This window comes from Labrus bergylta, chromosome 21, assembly GCF_963930695.1.
Source record: "Labrus bergylta chromosome 21, fLabBer1.1, whole genome shotgun sequence".
NCBI lineage: Eukaryota > Metazoa > Chordata > Actinopteri > Labriformes > Labridae > Labrus > Labrus bergylta.
Window position 1 is genome coordinate 20,649,081 of NC_089215.1, and position 26,205 is coordinate 20,675,285.

The 26,205-nt window shown below is 40.4% G+C and overlaps 2 protein-coding genes and 1 non-coding gene across 3 annotated transcripts in view; all 3 read right to left on the reverse strand.

Moving 5' to 3' along the window:
* Positions 1 to 3,290: 3,290 nt before the first annotated feature.
* On the reverse strand, positions 3,291 to 7,153 carry foxl3 (forkhead box L3). The gene is made up of 3 exons (XM_065949797.1): positions 6,954 to 7,153; positions 5,082 to 5,250; positions 3,291 to 4,911 (listed from the first exon to the last, which is right to left on the reverse strand). Exons 1-3 carry the CDS (start codon positions 7,058 to 7,060, stop codon positions 4,426 to 4,428), a joined length of 762 nt encoding a protein of 253 aa, XP_065805869.1. The 5' UTR covers positions 7,061 to 7,153; the 3' UTR covers positions 3,291 to 4,425.
* A 7,586-nt stretch (positions 7,154 to 14,739) lies between these two features.
* The window catches only part of fam20cb (FAM20C golgi associated secretory pathway kinase b), a 57,154-nt gene continuing 45,688 nt past the window's right edge, over positions 14,740 to 26,205 (reverse strand). Inside the window, exons 4-11 of the mRNA XM_020642586.3 lie at positions 23,402 to 23,494; positions 19,699 to 19,814; positions 18,874 to 19,054; positions 18,444 to 18,553; positions 18,259 to 18,340; positions 17,419 to 17,478; positions 17,085 to 17,235; positions 14,740 to 16,445 (exon numbers count right to left, since the gene is read on the reverse strand). Coding sequence (XP_020498242.1) covers positions 16,329 to 16,445; positions 17,085 to 17,235; positions 17,419 to 17,478; positions 18,259 to 18,340; positions 18,444 to 18,553; positions 18,874 to 19,054; positions 19,699 to 19,814; positions 23,402 to 23,494 — 910 coding nt within the window. The 3' untranslated portion in view covers positions 14,740 to 16,328. The remainder of the gene's footprint in view (positions 16,446 to 17,084; positions 17,236 to 17,418; positions 17,479 to 18,258; positions 18,341 to 18,443; positions 18,554 to 18,873; positions 19,055 to 19,698; positions 19,815 to 23,401; positions 23,495 to 26,205) is intronic.
* trnar-ccu (transfer RNA arginine (anticodon CCU)) lies at positions 20,080 to 20,152 on the reverse strand. Its single transcript has one exon. It is a non-coding gene; the product is annotated as a tRNA-Arg (tRNA).

The window sequence follows — 26,205 nt, forward strand, 5'->3', positions numbered from 1 at the left end:
CCTCTTTATGACCCACAAAGGCAAACAAGGCCATCAGCGACACGATTGATCATTTATATATATTTATTTTGAATTATTAAAAAGCTGCTATTGGGTCGTCAAATGAGGTGTGCTGAAGTATACGCTGCCGAAAAAGCTTTAGTTCACATTTTTCTCCTGCTAAGATTCCCAGTTAGGGACACACTAGACTGTTAAAAGACAAGAAAGGACAAGAACAGCAAAGAGCTAAGAGGTACTGCTTTGTCCATAGGGGGCGCCAAAATCAATGCAAACCAGAAATTCCTCACAGGAGATTTAAGAGGAGGGAAATAACTCGGACTGTCGATGTTCACGCGTTTGAACATTATTCAAAAGGCCTTAACATGTTCATAATCTTTTAAAGCAAACTCAAATCAAATGACGTAACATTCATTTTTCTTTAAAAATAAAACATTTAGATGATAACAAACCTTGAAGTGAAAGGGAGACCTCAGTCATGTCACCAAACAGCAGAAAGCAACAGTGTGGGTCATTATGGACAGAAGTGATGATGTAATATCAAACTGTGTTCGTGCATTAAGCCTGATATTCCAATATAGCTCAGTGGATTATCAGTGAACAATAGGAACATATGTATTTTAAAACTGAAGTCAAATAAGCTGTGCACTGCAGACTCTGGTCTCTTTTTACTGTCAAAAAACAGACAATAGATCTGTAGTCATTTACACAAAGATCCCAGGTATGAAACACCTGTCTCTTAACCGGGCTGCATTATCAGTGGCGGGTCTAGAGGGGTGGCCAGGGGTGGCCCCCTAGAAATGTGATTTGCCACCCCAAAACATCCTAAACTGTGATTGGCTATTTACCCTGTCAGAGTAAGAATTTGTTTTAAAACCAACTATTAGCTTTTTTTGTGCAAAGGCTGCTGATAGTTTTCTTTACATATCGATGTAACATATTTTCTTTTATTTATTCTTTCAATGCTAAATAAAAACGTTGCTATCTATTTAATAAGACAGGTTAATAGGAAAGTAATGCACTCTGTCTAACTATCAATGAACTAACTGGCAATGTGTAGGGACCCAAACATTACAAGTTAGTGTGCAGGAGTTTGCATGCAAGTACTTTTAATTGTGACTTTGAACATAAATCTTCTTTTTGTGTCATTAAATATTTGAGCTAATGTTGCTTTTGCTATTATCTTGTGTTATAGTAGATATTATTGGTGAAGTTAGAAAGTGTGAATAATAGATTCACACTTAAGGCCACCCCTGCATAAGTCAGTGCCCCTGTGCATGATCATAAACTCACAGGTCACATCTCCTGATCGAGTCATTCACAGCATGTTCTGTTGCACTAGGCAGCATTTTACTGTCTGTCATTTTCAGGGAGTCATGATAGGCTAAATATACGCGCTTATGTGCTCAAGTTGGGCTGTGTGGAAAGCCAGCCTCAAGTGGACACTCGAGGAATTGCAGTTTTTTTAACTTCCACTTTGGCTTCATTGTTCAACACCAGGCAACATGTGCCTGTGTGGTCCTCTGTAGCACCCATAATGTTTTGTAATAGGTGCCTCCATATGCAGCTTAGCTTGAGGTAATTTTGCACAGGTCCAGGGGGAGGCCTGGGCCCCACTTAGATTCTGATGTACGACGCCAAAATCTTGAATCAACAATTTGGGCTGTGTTGCAGGAGGCCGCTTGTGGCTTTCTTGTCGTTTCAATGTTGCATATTTAGACAATTGTAAAATTAAAAGATGTAATCATGAGTTGTGTGATAACTCATGATTAAAACAATAATAAAAAAAAAATACCAGGCCCAGATATACCAGAATACCATCATCTCAATAATCCACCTCACAGTCTAAACAAGCAGCAGAGACTAAATGATCTATTTGTGTTTATGATTTACTTTATATTAATGTTGCAGATCAATGCTTCCCAATGTTCCTCTACCTGCACTCCTGCTTCTGCTGTGGTCTGCCCCTGAGCTGCACATTTCATGTAATCTCAAAAATACATTTCCACACTCGCAGAAATATGAGCGTGTGTGTGTGTGTGATTATAAACAACTGTTAGATGGATTAAGCAGGAGTGAAATCAAGGGAAACACTTAGAAGTGATTTAATAGAGGCCATTCATCGGGACACTGTGCCACCAGCTACAGTCTCATAACACAATCTGCGCGTTGACTTTTCGGGCCTGACTGCTGCCTTTGCTTTCTGTTTATCTGCCTCCAAAAGAACCCCAGTCGCCTCCGAGCACTTTATGCTAAGTTAATTTACCCAAATATATCCACGGCATCATGGCGGCGGCGGCGGCGGCCCCCCTTTGCTATTCAACATCAACAACTTTGTTAATGGAAACTTGCTGATCCATAAACGTTGACGCCGTTAGCTGGGGGGCAGTTCACATATGAATGTTAAAAACCCACACAATCGATGAGGGGCATTTGCAAAGGAGGCATAAGGTGTGTTTAATTATATCTGCGTCACAGGGTTTTAATGTGAGTGTGTGTGTGTTTGTTTTTTGGGGGGAGGGGGTTGCTTTTCAGGCTCAGGCAGGGGCCTCTTGTATTTAAATAGGGTCACATCTCGGCCTCACCTTGCAAGTGTTGTGCTATATTAAATGCCACTCATGTTAAGTGTGTTGAAAGCCTCCCCCTTGATGTAGTCAAGACATAATATAAAGGTTAAATTGAAAAATGTCCCTTCAACGCTACAGCTACGCCCCATGATTGATCTCCCTCGCACGGGCAGGAAAATGTTGGGCAGAGCTCGGCCTTTTTTTTGTAAGAGTGTGAATACAAAATGTTGTAATAAGGGAGTGACGGGATTAGAATTTAAGTGTCAGTCAATCAGGATTTCCAAAAGGTCAATAAAGAAATTAGCTTAAATGCAGGCAGGAGGACGTTGGTTTGAAATGATGGAGATCAGTCAAAACAACCCTTTTGTTTTTTTTCTCACAGCAGATTTGCTAAAGTAGTAGACGTGGTGTTACTGCACATATTAACGGTAGCTCTGGTCCATCCAGGTGTCCCATTTTCAATTTTAAATTATGCAAAGATGGGGGGGGGGGGGTTGCTAAAATCAAATGTGAGGGGTTGAATGTCCTCAAAATAAGATTAAAATATAAATCAATATTCAAAGCTATAAAAATCATTTAAGAAATTAGAAAGAATGTCAGAATGTTGCATGAAAAACATCCTTTTTTAAATCTAATGTCACATTGCACGTATTGTTTGATTTCATTTTGTAAAACATCAGATGCAAAGTATGGATTTGCTTTATTTACTTTACAGTCTAACTGGTTTAATAATAAGAACATTTATGTGTGACACTGTAGTGAAGGATGAGACAGATCACCTGCGGAGCCCCATGAAAGTTAAACAGCTGAATGGAATTCAGATGTCAAGGATTTCATTATTTACACCTATGATACTCCTACTGTGACACATCAAGAAGACGTCAAGATGTGGCTGTGGGTCAGTGGTAGAGGTCTCTTAAGCTTCTGCATTCACATGTCAAAGTGTCTTTGGGCAAGACACTGAACCCAAAAATTGCTCCTGCTGTCAGCTGCATGTGAATGCGTATGAATGGGATTAGTTCAGCAGCCGTCAGTGTGTCAATGTGGTGTGTCGTTGGTGAATGAAGACTTGAAGCTCAGCGTCTGTTGCTGACTTTTAAAATTTTGTTAAGAAAATAAAAGAAGTGGTATAATGCAGGTGCCTTTTTAAAACCCACATTTCAAACACTTCCGCATGCTGAGACTGTAGTTTGTTTTATTTCTATTAAATTAAAAATTATGAAAAAGTTCAAATGAGAAAATAAAAGATGTTCCACTTGTATGAAGTAGATATATTTTTTGCTGATTTTGTTCCCAATTTTCAAAAGGAGGAAAAAAAAAAAAAAAGAAATTCTAATGAGAAGCAATTGGACCATTAATCGAGGAGAAACTGAAGAAATAAGAGTTAAACATGCTGCAATAACCTGATTAATTAACAGGCAACATTATTCTGAATGAATTCTTCTTTTATGAACAAAATCATCCCCAAACTTCTGATCAGAAGATAATCTTAAATAATCCGAGTCGTGGACTTTGTTTAGACTTTTAAAGAACTTTAAAACACATCATCCTTTGACATTTTATATACAATACATGAAGATAATACTTTAAAGGTAGTGAAGTCTTTGTCAGCAGTGGACACTGAACAACAGTCTAAAGACATTATGAACTCTTTTTACTGTATTGTTCTGTGTTTTTCACATTTGATCTTTTGAATGAATCTTAAACAGTTTCTATTTAAAGATGTCTTCCACGTCTCACATACTGTACCTGTACACTTTGTTCTTCATCAAGTCTTTTCTGTCTCGAAACGTCCTCACAGTTCCTCCCAGGTTTGGACAGAGACGGTCATGAAGGAAAAAGTTTGTGTCCTCCTTTCCCCTCACAGAGTCCAGAAGTGCAGGTTCAGGTGCTGAGGCTCTAGAATGTGTACCGGCGGCCCTGTGGTTGCTACGTGAACCGGGACATGGGAGGATCTGAACCCCGTCAGCGGCGGATCAGGAGTCGACAGGATGTAGTCAATGCTGAACTTGATCTCTGACTCCGGTTTCCCCGGCTGGGCAGGGTTCAGGTTGAGCTGGTCCTGCTGCTGCTGCTGCTGCTGCCCCGGCCTCGGCCTGTCAGGGGTCAAAGGGCAGAGGGAGGAGTCGGGTTCGGGGGCCCGAGCCACTGGCGCGTGCCGATTGGCTCGGCTTTCCAAAGGGTGGAAATGTGTTTCTCCCGAATCTCGGAATCCGATTTTCATGTTCCTCCTACGCCTGCGACGACGGAAGTTTCCGTTTTCAAAGAGGTCGAGCATCGATTCACAGCCGCTGGCAAAAGTCCAGAAGTTTCCTTTTCCCTTCTCGTTGCCCTCTGTCCGAGGAACCTGAGGAAAAACATGGGATCAAAAATAACAAAAATTAGACAAGTGAAAATAATTGGAAGAAAATGAAGAATAATAGCGAAAGGGAAAACAAATAACCTAAAAAGAATACTTCAAATAATGACATAACTCAAAGTGAAGAAAGTACTACACTAAGGTGTGTGTTGTTGCACCTTGATGAAGCAGCTGTTGAGCGACAAGTTGTGTCGGATGGAGTTCTGCCAGGCTCTCTGATTGGAGCGATAATAAGGAAACCTCTTCATGATGAACTCGTAGATTCCCGACAGAGTGACCCGCTGATCGGGGCTCTGCTGGATCGCCATGGCTATCAGAGCTATGTAGCTACACACACACACACACACACACACACACACACACACACACACACACACACACACACACACACACACACACACACAGAAAACAGAAACACACTTAAATCAGTGAATACAAATGGAAAAAAAAACATTTAACGTATTATATAACCTGTCACATGATAAGGGGGATTCACACTTATACATATATACATTATAAATATATTGTATTTCACCTTGAGCTCACTTAAAGTGTGTTTCTAATAAAAAATTAACTATAAATCTCTTAAATCTGTTCATTATTCCTGAAAACATTCCTTACAAGAAACTGGACTTAAAGTTATACATTTTTTGTAATAAAATTCCCCCAAATTCCCATAATGCATCGTAACCATAGCAACTGTCAGAATCAATTATGCGGTAAATATTGTATTGAGTATTTATAAGATGAATATACAGTAAATAAAGATATATAGGTGACCAATCAGAGTACAGTTTGATGTGCTGCAAACATCCAGGAGACGTGTTCTTAACAAAGTGCTAATTATTATTATTATTATTATTATTATTATTATCATTATTATCATTATTATTATTATTATTATTATTATTATTATTATTATTATCATCATTATTATTATTATTATTATTATTATCATTATTATTATTATTATTATCATTATTATTATTATTATTATTATTATTATTATTATTATCATTATTATTATCATTATTATTATTATTATTATTATTATTATTAAGTGCTGTAGAGACTGATGACTAGTCTAAATGGACTGCTTCATGTTCGGGAGGGTCTGCTGCACAAAAAGTATACTACAACACTGTTCACAGATACAGCTCTGAACTCCCACAACACAAAGAGAATCGAGGAGAGTTGTGTTATTTTCGTTTTAAATTCTTCTATAATAGGGCCACATGAACAAAAAATCAGGCTGAAAATGAACACAAAATTCAGACTGTCTTCTCAGCGGAGAAATCAAGAACGCAGTGATTAACTCGATCAGGATGGGATGGAAGGTTTTGAATTATTTTTGTTTTGTTTTATAATAAATGGATGCATGGAATAAAGTGGTTGCAGTGAAAATTAAAATACTGATGTAAAAAAAAAAACACTTGAATTAATGGAAAGTTAGAAAATAAATGGAATGGCCAAAATAACAGTAAAGTGTTTTCAGCAATCACAACCCGCTCAGACTACATCATAATCAAGTCACTTAATCTAACTTTGACTGGACACTATTGTATGTCGTCGTAAAAAGTGTTCCGTACATTTTTTTAACATTTGATTTTATAACAATCAGAAATATATTTAATAAAAATGATAGTTTTTTTTTTCTTTTTACGACAATAATCTATTTAACAGAAAACATTTCAGAGCTCACCACTTGTAGAAATAAAGTCTCATTTCTACTTTGAACCGCACTACATATGTAACTACATCTCTTCTTTGGTTCATTTTTTCAGTTTAAAAAGCTATGAAAAATATTTTGCCCATAAAGTTCTGAGAAAGTGTCCAAAATCGTGAGGATCAAAAAGTTAATTTGACATAAAAAAAATGTCGACACTGAAGAACCAATATCAGCCAGGTAATGTTTTTTTTATATTATTTTACATCTCTTTTTAGAACCTAAAAATGTGTATGACATTACAGATCATTTGATGTGAAACAGTGAATTATAATAACACAGAAGGAAAAAGAAATGTGAATACCTGTAAGCGGGTCTGCACATCTTCTTCTCCTCGTCCGTGCTGGATGAGGGGTATCCATCTCCATCGTAGTTGAAACAGTTGAAGGGGTAGTTGGAGTTATCGAACATGTCTACACCTGGAGGAGTCGTGGAGGTGTGGGGTTCACAGCAGCACCCTAACACCCTGTCCTGCTGCTCTGTTCTCCCACCATCCTCTGCTCTGCTCAGCCAGCTGACACTCAAGGCTCTACTGGAGACGGCTGCCTCAGACCCCCCCCCCACACACACACACACACACTCTGCTCCTCCTTCTCCTGCTCGTCCCAGCTGCTATCCAGGATCGGCTGTTGGTCCCAAGGACTTTAAACTCTTGTTGGGTGTCCGCTTAAGTGTTTTATCCCGTCCTGAAAACAATTAGATTCACAAATGTGGATTTTAATTCAATCTCCCCACTTGGTACAAATCAATTTTACAACCAACACTGCACATGTTTAAGATATCAAGACTAGGCCCTATTGGAAAAATCCACAAGATTTGTGTTTTTCATTTGAATTTGACCATTTTATTACAAACAAAGCTGTACTACAAAGTATTACAAACATTAAAACAATAAACTTACCTAAAGACCTCTTGCCCTGAATAATAACCTTTACCAAGGAGGAAAAAATAATAAAGTGATAAATATTTGCTGGTTTGTTGAACTTGTAGCAGTGCAAATTTTCTTGCAGGATTTGGCTAATAATAATAATAATAATAATAATAATAATAATAATAAGGCTAATATTTGGAATTAAAATGTTATTCTTGAGTAAAAGGATGTATTCCCATAGAAGTGATGTGTTACAGTAAAAGTCCTACAAACAAGAAATGCGTTTAAACTTCAGTTCTCCAAAATTGCCCTCGGCTGTGCAGCCTATACTGAACAGGATATTTATATATATATTAATATAACCCTGGGTTGTCAGGTGTGTTGCCGTTTATTGAGAATATTCAGAGACTTTCTTTCAATAGTTCAGGTCAGAGCCCGACCCTAATTAGGAAACCCTTTTAAAGCCGTTTAAGTCTCTAAATGTAATATGGGAGGTAGAACTTTCAGTAATCAGACCCCACTTCTTTGGGATCATTTGGCAGATAGACACCCTCTCTACTTTTTAAGTAAACTCAAAACTTTCTTTTTTGATAAAGCTTGAACTTACGGCTGGCTCGGCCACGAGTTATGCTGCTATAGGCTTACACTGTGGAGGGACCTGGATGACTTAGGTCTCGTCTCCCCCTCGCTCTCTATCTGTATGCATTTAAATCATATTACTGCATGTCACTGACTATAACTCTTCATGTACCATGAAAGCTGCTAACGATTTATCTTCCTTGGAGTTTCTGAGCTGCCTTGGACCTTGTCTGCTCTGTTTAAAGTGTCCTCAGATAACATTTGTAATGAATTGGCGCTACAGAAATAAAGCTTATTGATTGGTTGATTAATTGATTCAGTATTGCATTTCTAACAACTTATCCCTCTTTGAGCAGTTTGTGGGAAAATGAAAAAGTTGTGGAAAAATGTAGATGACACAGCATCATAGATTTACTGATAACCTGAAAGACTTTTGAGAAAACGATTGCATGCACTGTTGACTATTTTTCTGCTTTCCACTTCTCTCATCTCACATTGTCTATTTTCATGTTAAAGGATATGATGTCATGTTTTCTGATCACAGGGGGGAAAAAACATTTTTTTAAATTGTCCAATAAAAATTCTAAATAAGATACTTTAGTGAAATGATTTCCCCACCACCCCTAGTTGTGGTATATTATATGAGACCTGCCGATGGACTTGAAGGTGTTCCTTTTTAATTTGCACTTCATTGAGCTGGTCCAGTCCAGGTAGACTCACAGTAGCACCCTGAGCGAGTGTGCTGGACAAAGGCCTCTGCTGACTCGCCTCCAGCAGGATTCTGGGTGGTCTGCTAAACTTGTAGTCTGCCTTCATGTTTTATTTAGCTTCTTTTTATAGCCTAATCTCTGTGACTGTACTCAAAACAGCCAGCCCCAAACCAACAAACAACATCCTTTGCATCTTTGTTTTCTTTTTCTCTCCAGTGTGTGTGTGTGTGTGTGTGTGTGTGTGTGTGTGTGTGTGTGTTGTGTCCACTCTGGCAGACGTTTAGTCAACTACGGGAAGTTTTGGAGATGCTATCAATAATGCTCTATAATGGCCATAAATTGTTTCCGTGTCTATGAAACAGGGGGATGTGTATTTTGAAGGATCTTAACGGGGCAATTGGAGGTCTCCTGTGGGGCGACAGAGGCCAGAAAACAGCCTGGGGTCTGCGGGGCCTCTGTGTGTGGCCCTGCTGCTGCAGGAGAGGCTCATGGGAGTTTTAATGGTTAATGTAGAGACATAAAAGCCAGGTTTCTTTTCTTTACTTTTTATAATGGAGCTGCTCAAAGGTCAACATTAATCTCAATTGAAGGTTCTGACAAAGACTTCTTAGATCATTTATAAAAAGTTAAAGGCTCCAGATACACTGTTTTAAAGATTTTGGTTGGAATTGTCTTTAGGTCCTGAGAGAAATTAACAACTCATGTGCTCTGAAAAAGGAACGAAGGAAATCTGTCATCTGTAGCAGTTTGTAAGCATGTAAAAACCTCGACCAATGTCTGCCACGAGGTACCAATCTGATGAACCAATCAGATGCCTCCCTATGTCCCTGTTCGCTCTCTACTCCTCTCGTGCACTAGCTCACACTCAAAGTGCTCCGTTGGCCGCTGTGAGAAGTGAAATAGTCATGTTGTTTCTACACAATGCAAGAGATGAGCTGAAGTCCGCTACGAAAGCAACAGCACTCTTGCATGTAAGTGAGGGGGGCGTGGCTTTTGAGGGAGCACAGAGGGGAGGGGCTGGGTGCAGACGGAGCACTGAGGGAATGCTTTCTACTTCATGCTAGTTTTTTCGAAAATGACCAACCCTGCCTTTTAAAGTGATCTCTGATGTGATCTCGACTGACTCTTTTTTGTGTCTCTATTAACACACAAAGTTGTGTTTTTGACATACAGGTAAAAATAAAAAAATTCCCCTGAGTGTGGGTGTAACTGTGCAGGGCCAAAGCTTAGTTTATAGTATTGAGGTCATATAACAACTTACTACAGAACTACATTATAAAACATTTATATTCATTGCAAATAAGTAAAAAAAGGATGTTGTGTATTTGTTGAATTGCTTGTTTCAGCTTTAAGAATTGTAGATTTTCTTTTATGAAGTATTTTACTTCAGGGCCTCTTGCTGCAACTAACATTATCAGTCATTCCTATAAAATCCGGTGTTAACGCTTTTTGTTGACCTGATGACTTTAACTGTTGTAATTATTATTATCAGTCCTGTTTCCTGCTAATGTCACTCATACTTTTACTATCTTTATTGGCACTATAGCCACATGTATGTTTCATCTGTCGTTACCATTTGCTCTGTTGGTTTTTGTCTCTATCCAGCTCTCTCTTTCTGTGTCTCTCCATCTATCCGTCTTTCCCAGCCCATCACAGTCACAGCAGACATCTGTCTAACATGAGTCTGCTTCTGCTCCAGGTTTTCTGCCTACTAAAAAAGCAGTTCTGCCTGGCTACTGTTGTAATGTTTTGCTCATGGTGGATTCATGTTTGGTCTCTATAAATCATATAACAGAGAGTAGCTCTAGACCTGCTCATTTTTGCACAGTGTCTTGAGATAAACTTTGTTATAAATTGGCCCTGATACAACAAAATAAAATGCTTGATTAAAGATTAAATATTATGGTATGAGCTAGGGCTGTGCGCAATAAAAATCAATATGGCAATATATCGTCATGTGCTGCTTGTATGGATGTTACAGATTCAATATGGTTGCAAAGCTGTCATGACCATTTTGAAATACATTTGATCTATGCTGCAGTTCATAATAACACCATAGCCACAGCTCTGGGATTCAAATATGTTCATGTATTTCTAGGATCTCTGAGGAGCTGAATTGAAGTGTTTGAAGTTGTAGGATCCTTAATATGCATCTGCTGTTATTCTCAACAATAAAGAACAGCTGTTGTAGTGATTTCTGTGTAGGACATGGTCATGATTCAAAATCAATGTATATCACCATATGTATCGTGGGGTTGTGGGAAATACCACCCAGTAATATGAATGAGCTGAATTATACAAACATGGCCCTGAATAAAGAAAGCATGTCATTTTAGCACAGTTCTGTACTTCAATATGCTTAACGAGCCTTTTACATAAGAGTTGTTTTTAACATTGTATTTGTTTTCACAAGACTTTTCTGTTACTACAACTGTCATATATTTCACTATATAATATCAAGTCACTGCAATCAACTGAAACATAAGCTGACAATGGGTACTTTTCTGCCTTTTTTCTAATAGTTTGAATACATTGTGACGTATTCATCGCGTTCAATTAAGAACTTTTCTGTTCCAGCAAAAAATCCAACATTTATTGTATTGTAGGTAAAGCATCACAACACGTCCATCACTACTGAGGAATAGGTTGTTCAGTTAATCTATGTGTTGTTGGTACAACAATGCAACAAACAAGCAGCCACCACGGTGTCAGCCGTCAGGATTTGTATGGACGTCCTTCAGAGCAGCGGGGCAGGTTGATTGAGAAACAGTTCATTTCCATTTCATTTATTTATTTAAAGGACAGTGCACATTAATCAACATTTCTGTAAATGTGCCAGTGTTAGCCAGCAGGCTCATTTTCAACTGTAGTCCTTTGGCAAGATGTAGGCAAGGCACAGGGTGGCTAAAAAATAAAAAACATGTTAAAGAATACACACAGCAACAGATAACAACAGTATAACTTGATGCCAACATACTGGCTCCATTAAAACAAACACAAAACCATACAACTTTTCTGAGCAGCTGAGAGGAGAGAAGGAGGAGGAGAAGAGAAGGAGTGGAGGAGGTCGGTGAGGCAGGTTGGTCTGAGCTGAGATCAGATAAGCACCTCCCATGACCAGGCTTCCTCTGTCTGCGGCTGCTGCAGCGATTATAGCCGACAGCCTGCCTGGTCACTCTCCGTCTCTCTGATGGTTGTCTCACAGTCCGCTTCCTCCAGTCAGAGCTCCATCTGTGTGTGTGTGTGTGTGTGTGTGTGTGTGTGTGTGTGTGTGTGTGTGTGTGTGTGTGTGTGTGTGTGTGTGTGTGTGTGTGTGTGTGAGTCTGTGTGTGCATGCATTTATGTAAACCAACCAAGAAGTGTTTCCGGGGGCTGTTCTGTGAGGAAAGGTTATCAAAACACTCCAGTGCAGTGGGAACTGTAAACATGCTCCTGCACAGAGCAGAGGCTGAGGGCCATTTTTGCTCTGCATGGTGCTGTGCAGCCGCCCTCACTGCATCCATTCACTGCTGCTGCACATAGGAAGCTCCACAGCTGGCCTGTGTGCACCTAGGTGTTCAATCACCCAGTGTGTACCAACACTTACTATTCTCACTCATTGGGCTGTTTTTTTTTCTTAATCTTGTTTGGCTTCCCCAGATATCTTTTGCATTTTGGTCCAGCTTGCCGATGTCCAATTTCTAGTACAAAAAGACACACACACCTTCAGTACAACAACGAAACCTGATGGACAGCTTTAGATAAGTAATGACTTTAACTTCAGTCAGCAAAAAAAAAGGGATGTTTGTTTAACATTTTCTGCCTGAGATGAATTTACCCAATAAAAAATGAACAATCTTTAGACAGAGACTGTAGTATCAGATCACGATTTAAGGAAAAGTTTTCTTTTCTTTTCAAGAGTGTTGTTGAGAACTAAAGGTTATGATGGACATACAGAGCTAGTTAGTTGTAACTAAGCAGCGACCTCTGGTGTTGAATAATGAAGCAAACGCTGAAGTACAAAATCCTGCAGATTGTCAAGTGTCCGCTTGAGGCTGGGCGCAGAAGCACCTAAAGTCACATACACAACCATTCTAAAAAGGTTGTTTTTAAAGCCTGACGTAACATGTTGACAGCCTGGTTCAAAAAACTAAATAGTATGATTAGCTTGTGTCTCGATTTGCAGGGGGGGATTTTGGTTTTATGAAGGATGAGCGTTATTCACAATGGTGTGAGGAGGAGCTGACTTGATTGACAGGTGGGCACGATGTAATCATTTTCAAGAGGCTTAAAACCCGCCTCAGCTCCAGCTCTCAGCCTGTTGTTAGGTTGACTCAAAGTCAGGTTGAGACAGTTTTTCCAGCGTGGAGACCGCCACCGATGGGACTCTAAAGCCCCCTTCAGTAACAGATGGGTGACCTCACTCAGGCTTCAAACATTAATATTTACAGTCTATGATTGTTAGCCATTGTAGTGGCAATTTCTTCTTGTGTGTCATATAAAAATTGTCACTTGTGTCATAGGAGCCAACCTGTTCGTTCCTGATGCCTGTCCACTTAAATATACTCACAGATCCGTTGTTTCACTTGATTTCTTATTTTATTCGTAATTCCACTTGTTTCCAGAACAGATCCAAAATGAATATATCAAAACTCATAACAAAAGGTCACGATCAAAAAACATTTGCTGCGTGGCTCCTAAACCTCCACCACAGTCCACAAACAAAAAACGATCTACTATCTCACCACCTGTGTATCAGACCCAAATTAATTAACTCGGCTCCACCCATAACACAAAATACCTGCCAAAATATGCCCAAATAAATCCATTATTCACCATAATGTCAAATCAAGTACTTCGCATAAATTAATACTTATTTCTTACAACACAAAACATATACTCTGTTAACACAAACTTAAACCATACTTCTGAAACTAAAGTTACCATAATTAAAATGGCCTCTACAGCCATGTTTTCTGTTGCTATGCTAAGCCCAGCCGTATCCTCTCTGCCTCAGGTTGGACTGAATTTGCACGAGTAATGTAGGTTTTTAAAAAATTGTCAATTCAAAAGCTGTCATACAATATTTAACGCCTCTTTTAAAGGGGCACATTGCATACAATCAAAGTGATTTGATTTGACTGTGGAATACTTTTCTGTTTTGGAAAAGCTTGTGTCCTCCCTTGATCCTTTATGTGTTGTGGTCACTGTGTCTCTTCCTTTTGTTGTCTTCTGAATCGTATCTCCTTGGTGAGTCTCTTTGGAAACATTACTTGCAGCTGTTTCTTCCCTCTGCTCAGTTTGCACCCTTGTGGACACAGGAGGAAGTGCACCACTGGAGTTTAAAATTGGTGAGTTTCTTCAGAAAACGTGATGTCTCTGATTAGAACTCAGTTTAAACTTTGCATAAACAAATAAAAAAGAAACTCTCAAGGATAAGGAACATTTATGAGCAGTTACTGAATGGGGGCTTCTTTTCAGGGAGGTGGTTTTGCATCTTTTATGTTTGTGGGTTTCTTATTCTTATTAATTTGTATGAATTGTGTCACATTTTGTTCACAGCACATATTTCATGTCTTTGGAGAATGACCCCTCCTTTGTCATTCCTCTAAAGGTTTCTTACATTTTTTTATCACAAGGAGGATTTAGGAGGACATTTTTTCCTGACTCAAGTATTTAGTTTTTTTTTTGTATATTTAATAATGCCCTTCGAGGCCAGTTGTGACTGTGTGTTATACTAATAAAAAGTAATATTATATAAAACATGCACATTAAACACATACAAACTCACAAACTTTTACTTAAGAACAAAACAAAGACTCACTTTCAAATTCTGCTCATTTTTGTTTTATTGCACTTTTACCATGATGCAAATAAGTGAAACCATGAGTTGAATAATAAAAAGAAGCATTTTCACTTTAAGAACACACCCTCTAAACGTTCTCCGTGGACACACACACACACACACACACACACACACACACACACACACACCTCCAGATACACACACACACACACACACACACACACACACACACACACACACACACACACACACACACACACACACACACACACACACACTCACACACTGCAATGACCTGACAGGACAATGGAATCTCAGACTGTGTAATAAAACACTTATGGAACAGATGGCGTCAGCACACACACATACACATATATGTAGACCTCCGTATCTTATCTAGAGCTCGTACCGTGGAGGATTTGAACCCTTTCTGCTATGAAACCAGACATTCAAGTATTTCTATCATTGCACAGGCACTAGATTTTCCTACTGAATATATTAACTTTCAGCCAGACGCCAACAGTTCAGCTTTCAGCTGTTGGTTTTCAATGAAATATACATCCTGAAAAATAATCTTGCCACAACAGCAACATCTGGACATCAAATATATTACAAAGAAACAAAAATATAAAACTATTCGTGTCACATTTGGCTTTTTGTACCTTAAATCTGACCTCAAATCTGTTTGCATTGTTCAAGTTCAAATCAAGATGAAATGTTGTAAACACAGGTGGAGACTCAGTGAAGTGCTTGTTGTAGCTACAAATTTAAAGTGATTTGGATGCCTACTGGGAGTTCTGGCAGCTGCTTTTGCACATGCTCAGTTTGCCCTCCTGTGGACAAATGAGGAAGTGCATGCTAGTGTTGTAAATTGTGTTTTTAACAGAAAACTTTGATTTTACTGATTAGAATTCAATTCAAACAAATAAATATGAATTTCAATAAATACTCTTTAAAGTACAAGTAACATTTATGGGCGAAAAAAAATTAAAGGAAAAATCCAGGAGTAAACCTGCACTCCAGTCAATATCTCCATCTTTAAAACCAACACTCGTCAGCTCTGCGGAAATAAAACAATAAAAAAGACACTTTGCAATAAATCTTTTTTTTCATCAAATCAATAAAACATCGTTTTGATCATTAAGACAACAGGGACTTCCACCTCTTCCTCCAAAACACTTGCAATACCAACAATACGTAGAAACACATAATTCAGTTTGTGAAGAAGGCCGAAGAGGAGAAGAAGAGGAGGGAGGGGAGGGGGGACGAAGTTCTTTACAAGTCCCTCAGAATTCACTGAATTCAAAAGAGAGGGTCCTGAACGAGTCAAACAGAAGGCGTCTCTTGTAAGACTTTCATGGTTTGGTGGTGCTGTGTGAGACAAAGGGTGTTTCTAACCTACACTACAGTCAGGGGCTGGATATTTTAAGGAGTCTGGGTGACGTGTAGGGCGGGCGAGGGGGGGTTGTCTCATTCGTAACCCGCCCCCAGATCCAAAGAGTCCAATCCAGCAGGCGTCCACTCCCACACAGCTTCTATATTCCCCTCAGACGGGCGCCGTTCCTGTAAGATCAGCGAGAAAATCTAAGAGTCCTCTGAGAGAGATTGACTACAGATGCAGCTCGTCTGTCTAACAGGATGCTATGTCAGTTTAAAGAGAAAGACTGAAGCTGCTCAGTCCAGTCTCCGGTCTCTAGAATTGAGTCTCATCAAGCTGCCAGCTTCCCCAGACAGCTACCTATGTCGTGGGCTGCTGTGGGTGTGGTCTGTCCCGTGGGGTCCCTGTAGGTTGTCCTCCACAACGTAACTGTAGCCCTCTTTATCGATGCAGTCAGACAGCACATTCAGGACCTGGTGACAGAGAAACAGCACCAAAACAAATGTGAAGGTTTGAAATGTTTGGCCTGAAGTATGTGTGCTCACATATGTGTTTGATTAGCATTTAAATATCCAATCCATGCCTCTGAAAATATTTACTTTGACTATTTTTTAGACTAAAGAATCATTCAGACGTTACATTCCTGTGTCAACTTTTAAAAAAACAAAACAAAACAAGGAACAACAAAGAAAATGTGCTTCACTAAAATGTCACAAAATCTACAAGCAGCCAGTTTCATCACAGCACAATAAGTTGGTTTGAACTCAATTACCACTTTAGGTCAGACAGATAGCCAATCAAAGCTCAATATAATGGGGTGGCCATTAGATTTCATAAGGGCCTATGCCACACCAGCCCAGACCCTGGATGCTTTTAAAACTCCAAAGGGTTCTTTTAAAAAGACTAGATGTTCTTAGGAACTGATCTACATTTATGTGAAAAACAATAATTATCTTTCTGGTTTGAGTTAAATTGAAATATTGATGCCACTGTCATATTTGTGTAAATAAGTAAGCCAGCAGCCAGTTAGCTTAGCCAACAGTTAGCTTAGCAAACTGGCTGACTTAAAACAGTGGGGGGAGAGCTCCAGGACCCAGAGGCATTCTTCATACCTGGCGTAGTCGACGGTCCATAGCATCCAGGTGTGGCTGGATGAGGATGGGACTGAGGCGGTCCCTCACCAGGGACTCTGCCACGAGCGTGGACAGCTTGTATTCTTCCTTAGCCAGCAGCTGCAGACGCAAGTGGGTCGACTTCCTTACCCTGCAGAAACATGGAGCCGCGGGGGGGGGGGGGTTCAGTTCTACCCATATGCTCTGCAGCACTGACGATGTGAATAGCCAACTCATCACTTATGTTTCTGTTATTTCTCACCAGGATAGAAAAGGATAAATAACGTAGCACATCTTCAGAAGCTACATGATAACAGCAGCACACGGGTCTTACCTGCAGCACTGAGTCAGCGGCACCAGAATGGACTTCTCATCATGGGAGTGCTTTCCAAAGCTGAGAACAACATAGAAGCATAGATGATTTTAAAGATGATCACTTGTGTTTTAAATATGCTGCTGTGCATTTGTTGTGTTCAACTCTGTTTTATGAGCGTTTGCCTGTTGTCATGTATCTAAGGAAACATGCTGTGTTGAAGTGCTGGCTTCTCTGACAACAAAGCAGAGAGAGGAGTGTGTCCTCCTTGTATGTCTTGGTACAGGTCCAGTATGGTCAGTATTTGTTTTGACCAGAGAAGGTAGGCGGTTTTAAGGCACCCACACACAGCCCTCGGTTTGCCAGATATGGTGTTTCAGCGATGACAGCGGGCAAGTGAACTGGTTCAGATAAAATTGATTCTACTCGACCTGAAAAACATTTTTTCGAATAAGCCCCATGACCAAAAACTTGCTCAAACTAAGTTAATATTGGAGATGCTTTTGAAAAATGGAGAGAAGTTAGAACGCAGAAAGGTTTTAAGACCGATGCAGAGCTGGCTAAACACTGAAGCTTCAGAGTCTGCAACATGGCAACCTACATGCACATCGACTCAAGTGAGGAGGGGGCAGGGAGAGACAGCTTACTCCAATGTTTTGAATTTGGACTGCAGTACCCGTTTTAAACACTAGGTGTCAGAGTTACATTTTATTCATTCCAATGTTTTTTTTCTTCATTATTCGTATATGTATGGATGTGTTGCTATACAGGTGATCCCACAAGTTGAATTAATAAAAGTAAAAAATGACTCATTTGTTAACTACATTTTCTAACCATTGCGAGCATAATGCAGTGACTTACCCTCTGCCATTGTCCAGATGGATGATAAAAGTCTCATTTCCAAACTTTTCAAAAGTCTCATAATGATGCCGATCCATGTTTCCTGTGTTGGAGCAACAGTGAACAATTCAGTAAAAGAAACAAGTTGCAAAACAAAAGATTACACAGAATGAAGTTCGTGTGTCATAAACTTGTTGTCCACCCACCCATGAGGAAGTCAAAGATGGTCATGTCCATGATGTCCAGTAGTCGTGTGCCGCTGTCATAAGGCGGTGTCTGTTTGACTTCCTCGCAGTAGTCGGGGTCTACCTCCCACCTGAAGAGCAAATAAAACTTTATTATTATTTAAAATGTATTCAGATGCATGACCAGGGTATGTGTGCAATAAATAAATAAATAACAACTAATACGATCTGTTTCTCCTTGCATAATGTTAGGATGAGATTACATTGTGAAACTAAGATCTCCCGCTCTGCTCTCATGAGGGTTTTTTTTTCCTGGGGTGTGTGTTTCCCCCCCTGCTTACAGACAGTGTGTGGAATAAATACCCTCTAATATCTGGTCCTACAGTGAATCCATATGTGTCTGCTTCATCTCGTGATGCAGCACTGTCTGAGTGCGGGATCGATCTCTTACTCTGCCTTCTTGCGTTTGTGGTAGGAGCGTCTCCACGGGTTCCTCCAGGTCTTGCGTTTGGCAAGGGCCAGGTCTGGGAGGAAGGCGGCCAGGGAACCTTCGATCTGGTCAGGTTTCCCGCACAGAGCGTGCTCCGTGGAGCAGTAGTACGAGCACTCTCCGTAGAAACACACGTTGTTGGCTGAGGATCGGGAAAAAAAATAAACACAACGTTTTGGGTCTTTATTTTGTTCAACCTTTGTCTGAAGCAGCTGAAAAGTGGCTCTTGGGTAAATCCTATTTTACTTCTAGGCACTGCAGAGTTTGAACATACATTTCCTGCCCTTTTGAAATGCAAACCACATATATTCAAAACCCAATTTCCACAGAGATTAAACCTACCTGGACACATTCAGTGACTTGTATTAATTGCTGAGAGTGTCAGTAATTTGAATCCTATAAAATGTAAAGGTTGCATCACTAATTAACTGTCATTCTTCAGCCCGAGCTAAAGTCCCCTGATAATACTAATCCCATGCAAATGAATCTCCCAGTAATTCAGGGCACAGAAGTAGCTTTGCATTACATTACAAAGTAGGAAAATCTTTAAGTTTGCACCGCTAAAAATGATGGAAAAACTACAATTAGTATTCTTCTGAAATATTGACCCCAACGCAGAGTGGGTTTGGGATACACACGGCTGGAAGTGAAATTTTTTCAGCTATTAAAAATTCTGTGGATGTAGCAAAATCAATCTCATGGTTTGTTGGTAAAAGTCTTTTTTTTCTCCTCCAAGACGTGTCTCTGAAAAGCAATATCTCTGCTCTTTTTTTTTTCAGTTTGTACCTGGTGAAATGAAAAAAGTCCTCCAGAGCTTTTTGTCCCGTGTGACATCTCGGATCTCTTTGGTCATGTTGACGAGTCGGCCTGCCACGGGAGGAACGCGACGGAAGTCCAGGATCCTACAGGACAGAGACACAGACAGAGGGATGTAAAGAGTCTGTGGGGAGGTAAATGGGACAAGTGCATGGGTTTAAAAAAAAAAAAAACAATAAAGTTTTGTAGTTTGGTCCTGCTCATTAAACCAATTCTGTAAGTGGACAATGTACATTAATGCAATTTCTTTAATTAACATCAAAAATAGGACTTCATTTAGTTAATCAGAAGACACAGACATCATGCACATATAATTAAATCTTGTTTTATACTCAGGGAGAAAAGGGTCTTCACCCCAGATGGGACTTGAACCCACAATCCCTGGCTTAGGAGGCCAGTGCCTTATCCATTAGGCCACTGGGGCAGACACAGGTACTGCATTATCTATGTAATTTTAACTCACAACCAACAGAGGGCACTGTGACATCATGAACAGTGGAACAGTTAACCTCCCTGAGGTTTTTTTTTTATGCTATCTTTTCTTATTAAACACATTTTTTAACTTCCACACAGCTTTCTGATTTAAGATGATTCTGACTATAAACATCAAAAATGTTATTCCTGTGAAAGCATCTTGATTTTGTGTGTTTGCATCATTCGGCACGAAATGAGCATTAGTGTCTATGTGAATGTGTTCTATGGAGAGAGAAAGCTTTTAATAAAGCTGTCTATGTTTAAAGATGGGGGAGTCTCTCTGCTTATGTGCGTGCCACATGCTGATTTTATGCATGTGTACTCCCTGTGCTCAATACCTCCTTGCTACAAACTCAGCACGGGCTCTTTAAAAATTGATACCCCTGACAGCACCTAATGGCTGAAGCCTGAGGGCAGAGACGCCTGGAACGAGAGAGAGAGAGAGAGAGAGAGAGAGAGAGAGAGAGAGAGAGAGAGAGAGAGAGAGAGAGAGAGAGAGAGAAAGAGAGAGAGGGGGGGGAGAGAGCGAGAGAGAGAGAGAGACATGTTGTAGAAAAGAAAAAGAAAAAAGAGAGCTGGGAGTGTGTCATACAAGTGATGCCATTAAGAAACAGCGTCGGGTGGAGGGAGTGGGGCAGTCGGACAAATTCATGCCTCTCCCCCCTATGACACATGATGAAGCAAGAAGCTGGACTGTTGACCTGCTGTGCCTGGGAATGATGCCACGCTGAAGGGAACAGCTAGGACTATTCAGCAGCATTTTTTGGGGGGCCAAATGGGGCATGGGCCCTTTTAAGTTAAATTGGGTATCTGTTCAGTCAGAGGCGGGACTTAAGTTCAGAACAAGTCATTGAGCTTATTTGCAATAAACTTCAAGCAGATAATGTTGGTACCTTCTGTCATGACTTCAGGACATACGACTTATAAGGGAGTGCTTTCATATTATGCTGCTGCAGGATTTATATTTAAAAACCCAAGCAACATAAATGAAACAACTGTATCATATCATAGTGTTAGTAGTTAAAATACATATGATTAGTGGGGAGAGAAATATGTAATGTTCCGACGTTGCTGACACTATTCTTACCAGGTAACATTCACTGTATAAAAAGATGGACAACAGACTGCTCCCCAAAAAGGAAGCCAAAACATTTTGAGCTCCCCTATTGGCTGTCAGCACCTGTGGCTTCACTTTTGTACATTGGGAGGAGATAAAGATGCATTGTCCATCTGTATATACAGACACAGGTGATTGCTCTAGTTGGGGCTAAGTAAAAAAAAAAAATGATACGCCCCTTGGAAACGAGTTCACTCCGTTCATAACTCATCCCTCTCCCTTTGATAAAGCTTATTCCCGTGGTGGCCATTTTTATCGTGTTTTATATTCAGGCTTAGATTGAGAGGCCTGCGGGGAGCAGTGCATGAACAACAGAATGAATAAAAATGTCATATACTCCGAGCTGAAAAATATAAAGATGCTGAGGGGGTGTCATGAAAGTTATAGGGTTTAATAATCGAAGGTCATATTGGCCCTTTTATGTCTTCATATCTGCTCTCTTTTACCCACCTCGTGCAGCAATGCAAAGAGCACATCCCATTTAAATCCAATCACATAATTAATGATGCTTAAAGCAGTGTAGCCTATATAAGAACAGACAGTGACTCTGTGTGTATGTGTGTGTGAATGCTTCTTTTAAAGGAGCCTGTGTGTGTGTGCATGCGTGTGTGTGTGTGTGTGTGTGTCTGTGGACCCCCTGGGAGGCAGTGCAGCCTAAGCCTCTGCAGCCCCACCAGCAGCAGCAGCAGCAGTAACACAACATAGTGTAGCTGGGCTCTAATTTAGAACAGACAAAATAAGGGGAAAAAATAAAGCGCTGCTTTTGGCAAACCCTTCCTGGCTTATATTTAGAATGGGCACAGGGCCTTTCATGCCTTTGGTTTCCTCCTCTTACCCTTAACCCACACATATGCTTGGAGTGTGTGTTTTCAATTGTGTGTGCGTATAGAGGACCAGATGTGTAGCAGACTGGTAAGGAAAGCTGCTGCTAATGCAATTGCTGCTGAACTGTGTCATTGTGCCTGAAGGGAAAGCAGATTCAACATCTCCACCCTCCTCTGTGGCCCTTTTGTGTGTGTTTGCGTGTGACCTCAGTATCATCACCAGCTTTCACACAACAACACAATCCCTAACATACAGCCACAGTGACGTCAGCCGGACATTAATAGCAACGCCGCCGCTGATACTCATTGCTCTCTCTTGCCCATCAAGGTTTCCTGTTTTCATTTAAGTGTCTCCAGCAGGCCGGCTGGCTGTAAAGTGTTAACCTTGTAAAGGCAGTGAAGTCACAGAGCGTGGTGGTTAGCTAAGCAAGGAGGCTGCAGTCATTGTTCAGTCAGATGCTAGCTGCAGGAGGGCGGCATTCATTCTCTATGACTCATGGCCTCTTTGAGTGCGCAGCCTCCACTGTACGGGGCCAACTCACACCACTCACTTTGAAAAAGGATGAAAGTCTGAGGGAAGAAAATAAGTGCAGATGATACCTGGAGTACATGCACAGAAGCAAAATTAATATTCCTGCACCTTTCAAACATTTCTATTTACACTTGACTGTAAAAGTGAAGTGCCCAGTTTTGGCTCAGGTCTGGTGTTTGGCAGGTTTTGGTTCCCCTGAGTGGTTAATGAGCTGACACAACGAGAAGAGACTCAGTAATCAAGGAGAGAACAACTTTCACAACACTAGCCCTCAAGGTAAGAAAAACTTACTTGGCATGAAGGAGCAGATTGAAGAACATTGTCTTTAATCTTAATTAAACTAAAAAAAGAAGTGTGGCATCAGGGGTTGTTTCTGGACCAAAACATGCTGCTGCCCCTCTGGGTGAGTTTTGCTCTAAGCTTTAAATAAAAAAAAGAATGTGCAGAACAGAAAAACAATTTCTTAGGATATTTACTGGATTTTTTTTCTTTTAATTTATACCCCCTCTTGTCCATCATAAGTCTGATGTTAAATCTGTGGAAAACACTACCAACAGTAGCAATGTATAGCAGAGTATCATCTGCAAAATGTCGGTAAAAAGTATGGAAAACATCCATCTGTGATGCAGAGAGCCTCCGAGGCTACCTCAAGTTTCATAATGTCCCTGTAGAGCAATCAAAGTCTGACCAAAATAGCCTGAACCACACCCACACATGTGGACTTACCTGTCGAGATGAAAGGCAGCGATCTCAGCGTTGTGTCGTTCAAAGTCAGAGAAATAGAAGAAGTCGGGTGGGGTCTCCTGTTCCCGGGTCTGCCTGCAGAGACACAAAGAAATAAGGCTTAGAGGTCAGAGGTCAGATACAATTGTCATGCAAAGCCACGGTTTGACAGTCAGCAATATCCTAACCTGACCATGCATCATATGAAGACTTAGATCAAGACCCAAGAAGGTAAATGAACTGATTATCTTTAACCACTGTATGAACCGTCTTCTTACTTGGAGAGATGGTCATGTAGTTATGTAATGTATGTCATTTTCTGTGTTATACTGAATGTTACATTTCCTGTACTCTATCTTTATTTAGATCAGCCTGCCCTGATAGTGTTTGTGAACGGTCAAATAAACTATCAAACTAAACTGAACTGAAAGAATTTTCTTTTTTACAATTAACACTGTTACTTTAGTTCGAACTGATCCAACATGATGAAGAATATTTGGGACCTATCAAGAAAAGCATTGCAGATATGAGGTTATTAAGATGAAATGCTAACATGAGATCAGTTTTATATCAGAAGTATAGCCTTCCAGTTCTGCCTAAAATGGTGCATTAGGTCTGATGGTCTGCCGCTCCGTGATGATATGTGTAACAATATCAACAGTGTAGTAAGAGAGAGTGTAATGTTGGCTAAAAAATCAGCAGTCTGTTCTTTCCTCCATGAATCTAACCTATATTTTGAATCCCAGAGGGGTTCCCCAGTCCCCATGTATCAGAACATCTCCAGTTGTAAAATGTGGATATGGCACATAGACAGTGATTGTGGATCCAAATCAATCCAAATGAAATTCAGATGTCTTCAAAACAATTTCACATTTCTCATTCCAGACGAGGCCTCTTCCGTTATGAAACACTTACAACCGTTTGCCAAATACTGCAAAACAAACTTTTGCGAGCGACAACCAAAGCCCAATAAATCCTGTGTCCTTGGCTCAACAAAAAGAGCCCTCATCACAGTCACTGCGGCTGTTTAGTGGGCCGACGAGAAGCGGGGGACAACCGAAGGTCAGATACTTCCTCCTGAAGCGCCCACTCCTGTACCTATTTCTGTCCGCCTCTGATCCTTTTCCCCAAAAAAACTGCTTTGCAAACACATTCTGCCTTTAAGCTCTTACTGGAGGGAAAAGAGGCTCTTAAAGGCTTAAATCACAGAGCTGATGGAACACGGGCCAGGACGGGGCAGGACGGGGCAGGACAGAGAGGACGATTGGGGGTAAAAGGGTGAAAGTGAAAGTGAGTAGAGGGTGAAAAGGGGGTGTGGAAAAAATGTAAATGTGTTTGAATACACGAGGACAGCTGAGCAGACCATCTCCAAAATACACTCTCTCCTGCATTTTTGAATGATTTTTTTCTTGAAAGAAAACGCTGCATTCCCTTTTCCTTTTTTTATTAACAACAGTAAATACTTTCCAAGAAGGCAGCTGAGTGTAATGATTTGGACTGCAGCCCCTGCCATTTCTGCCTCAGCTCGTTGAGGGAGGATAAGAAGAATGGAAACTATCTTGGCAACTTCTCGTTTCGCTCCTTTTCTCTCTCTTTATTCCCTGCAGATGCTTCTCTCTCTCTTTCTCTCTCTCTGTTTATTCTGCTCAAAATCCTCTATCTTGCCTCCTCTGCTTCTCCCTGCTATCCGCCACGCAGAACTGTTTTCTTTTTTTGTCTCTTCTCGTCCATGGCTTAATACTTTTTATCTGTCTGCCGCCCTCGTTTCCCTGTGTGTCTCTCTCTCTCTTTTTCTCTCGCTCTCTCTCTCTTCGTTCGTCAGCTGGCTGGCTGATTGTAGCTCCACAGCTGCGTGGCTGACATATGCACCAGTCATTAACCAACCCAACACGAAGCCCAGAAACACATTCATCCAATAGAAATTCCTCAATTTTCTCCTCTGTTTATCGCCCTTCTTCTTCTGATTCTCTCTCTTCTTCCTCCATCACTCGTCTCTCTTGAGCACTTGACTGACAGCCACATGCAAATAAGTTGCCAAATTGGACCTAAGTAAACAGAAAATCATAATATTTGTGCTTATCAAAAGGGGAGCTAGCGTTCATAGCGCCTTTTTATATATTTCTGAACCTCAGTTTCCTCCCTCTCGTCTCCTCTAGCTCATTCTTCCCAGAGTTAAGGCCAGAGCGCCGTCTGTTGATTGTATCGCTCTCTCTCTCCTCCTCGATAGCCTCGCTTCAGGGACGCAGCTCTCGCTCTACATCAAGGAAAAATGAGACTGACTTTGAAAGCAGAGAGCTGTCTATTTACGCCTGTGACGCTCAGCTAACAGGACAATATCACTCAGTCCAGCATATGAGGTGACTACAGCTGTTTTACAGACGAGGACAGTTGTGCGAAGGCAGGGCCGGGATTTATTGTCCGCCAGATGAAGTTAGTCTTTGGGCGGCATATCTGTGGGGATTTTTGGAGACTGTTATAAATAAAGACTTGGAAAAGTTGAAACTGGAGTTGAATGATATCATTTGTTGGACTAGCATGAAAGGCTAAAACAATGTTTTTAAGAAGCTCTCTGCAATGAGAAATGTAAAAAAAAGTTAACTGTTCTGTCACTATAATCTGGATTTTTTTTTTAATGGAATTGACAACATTTAAAGAGTGAAAACTTATTCAGCTTTTTTGACAACAGGAGGTCTTGTATTAATTTCTTAAATTTGAAGCCAGCAACTGCTAAGATTAGCTTAGCATAAAGAAAGGACACAGGGGAAAGAGCTACCCTGGTTCCGTCCAAAGGTAACAAGCACACTTAA

Coding starts and splice junctions, on each gene's coding strand:
- foxl3 (XM_065949797.1), bottom strand. CDS start 7,060: ATGTTCGATAACTCCAACTACCCCTTCAACTGTTTCAACTACGATGGA. Junction 5,251..6,953: donor ATGTGCAGACCCGCTTACAG/GTATTCACATTT, acceptor GTGTGTGTGTAG/CTACATAGCTCTGATAGCCA. Junction 4,912..5,081: donor TCAACAGCTGCTTCATCAAG/GTGCAACAACAC, acceptor GTTTTTCCTCAG/GTTCCTCGGACAGAGGGCAA.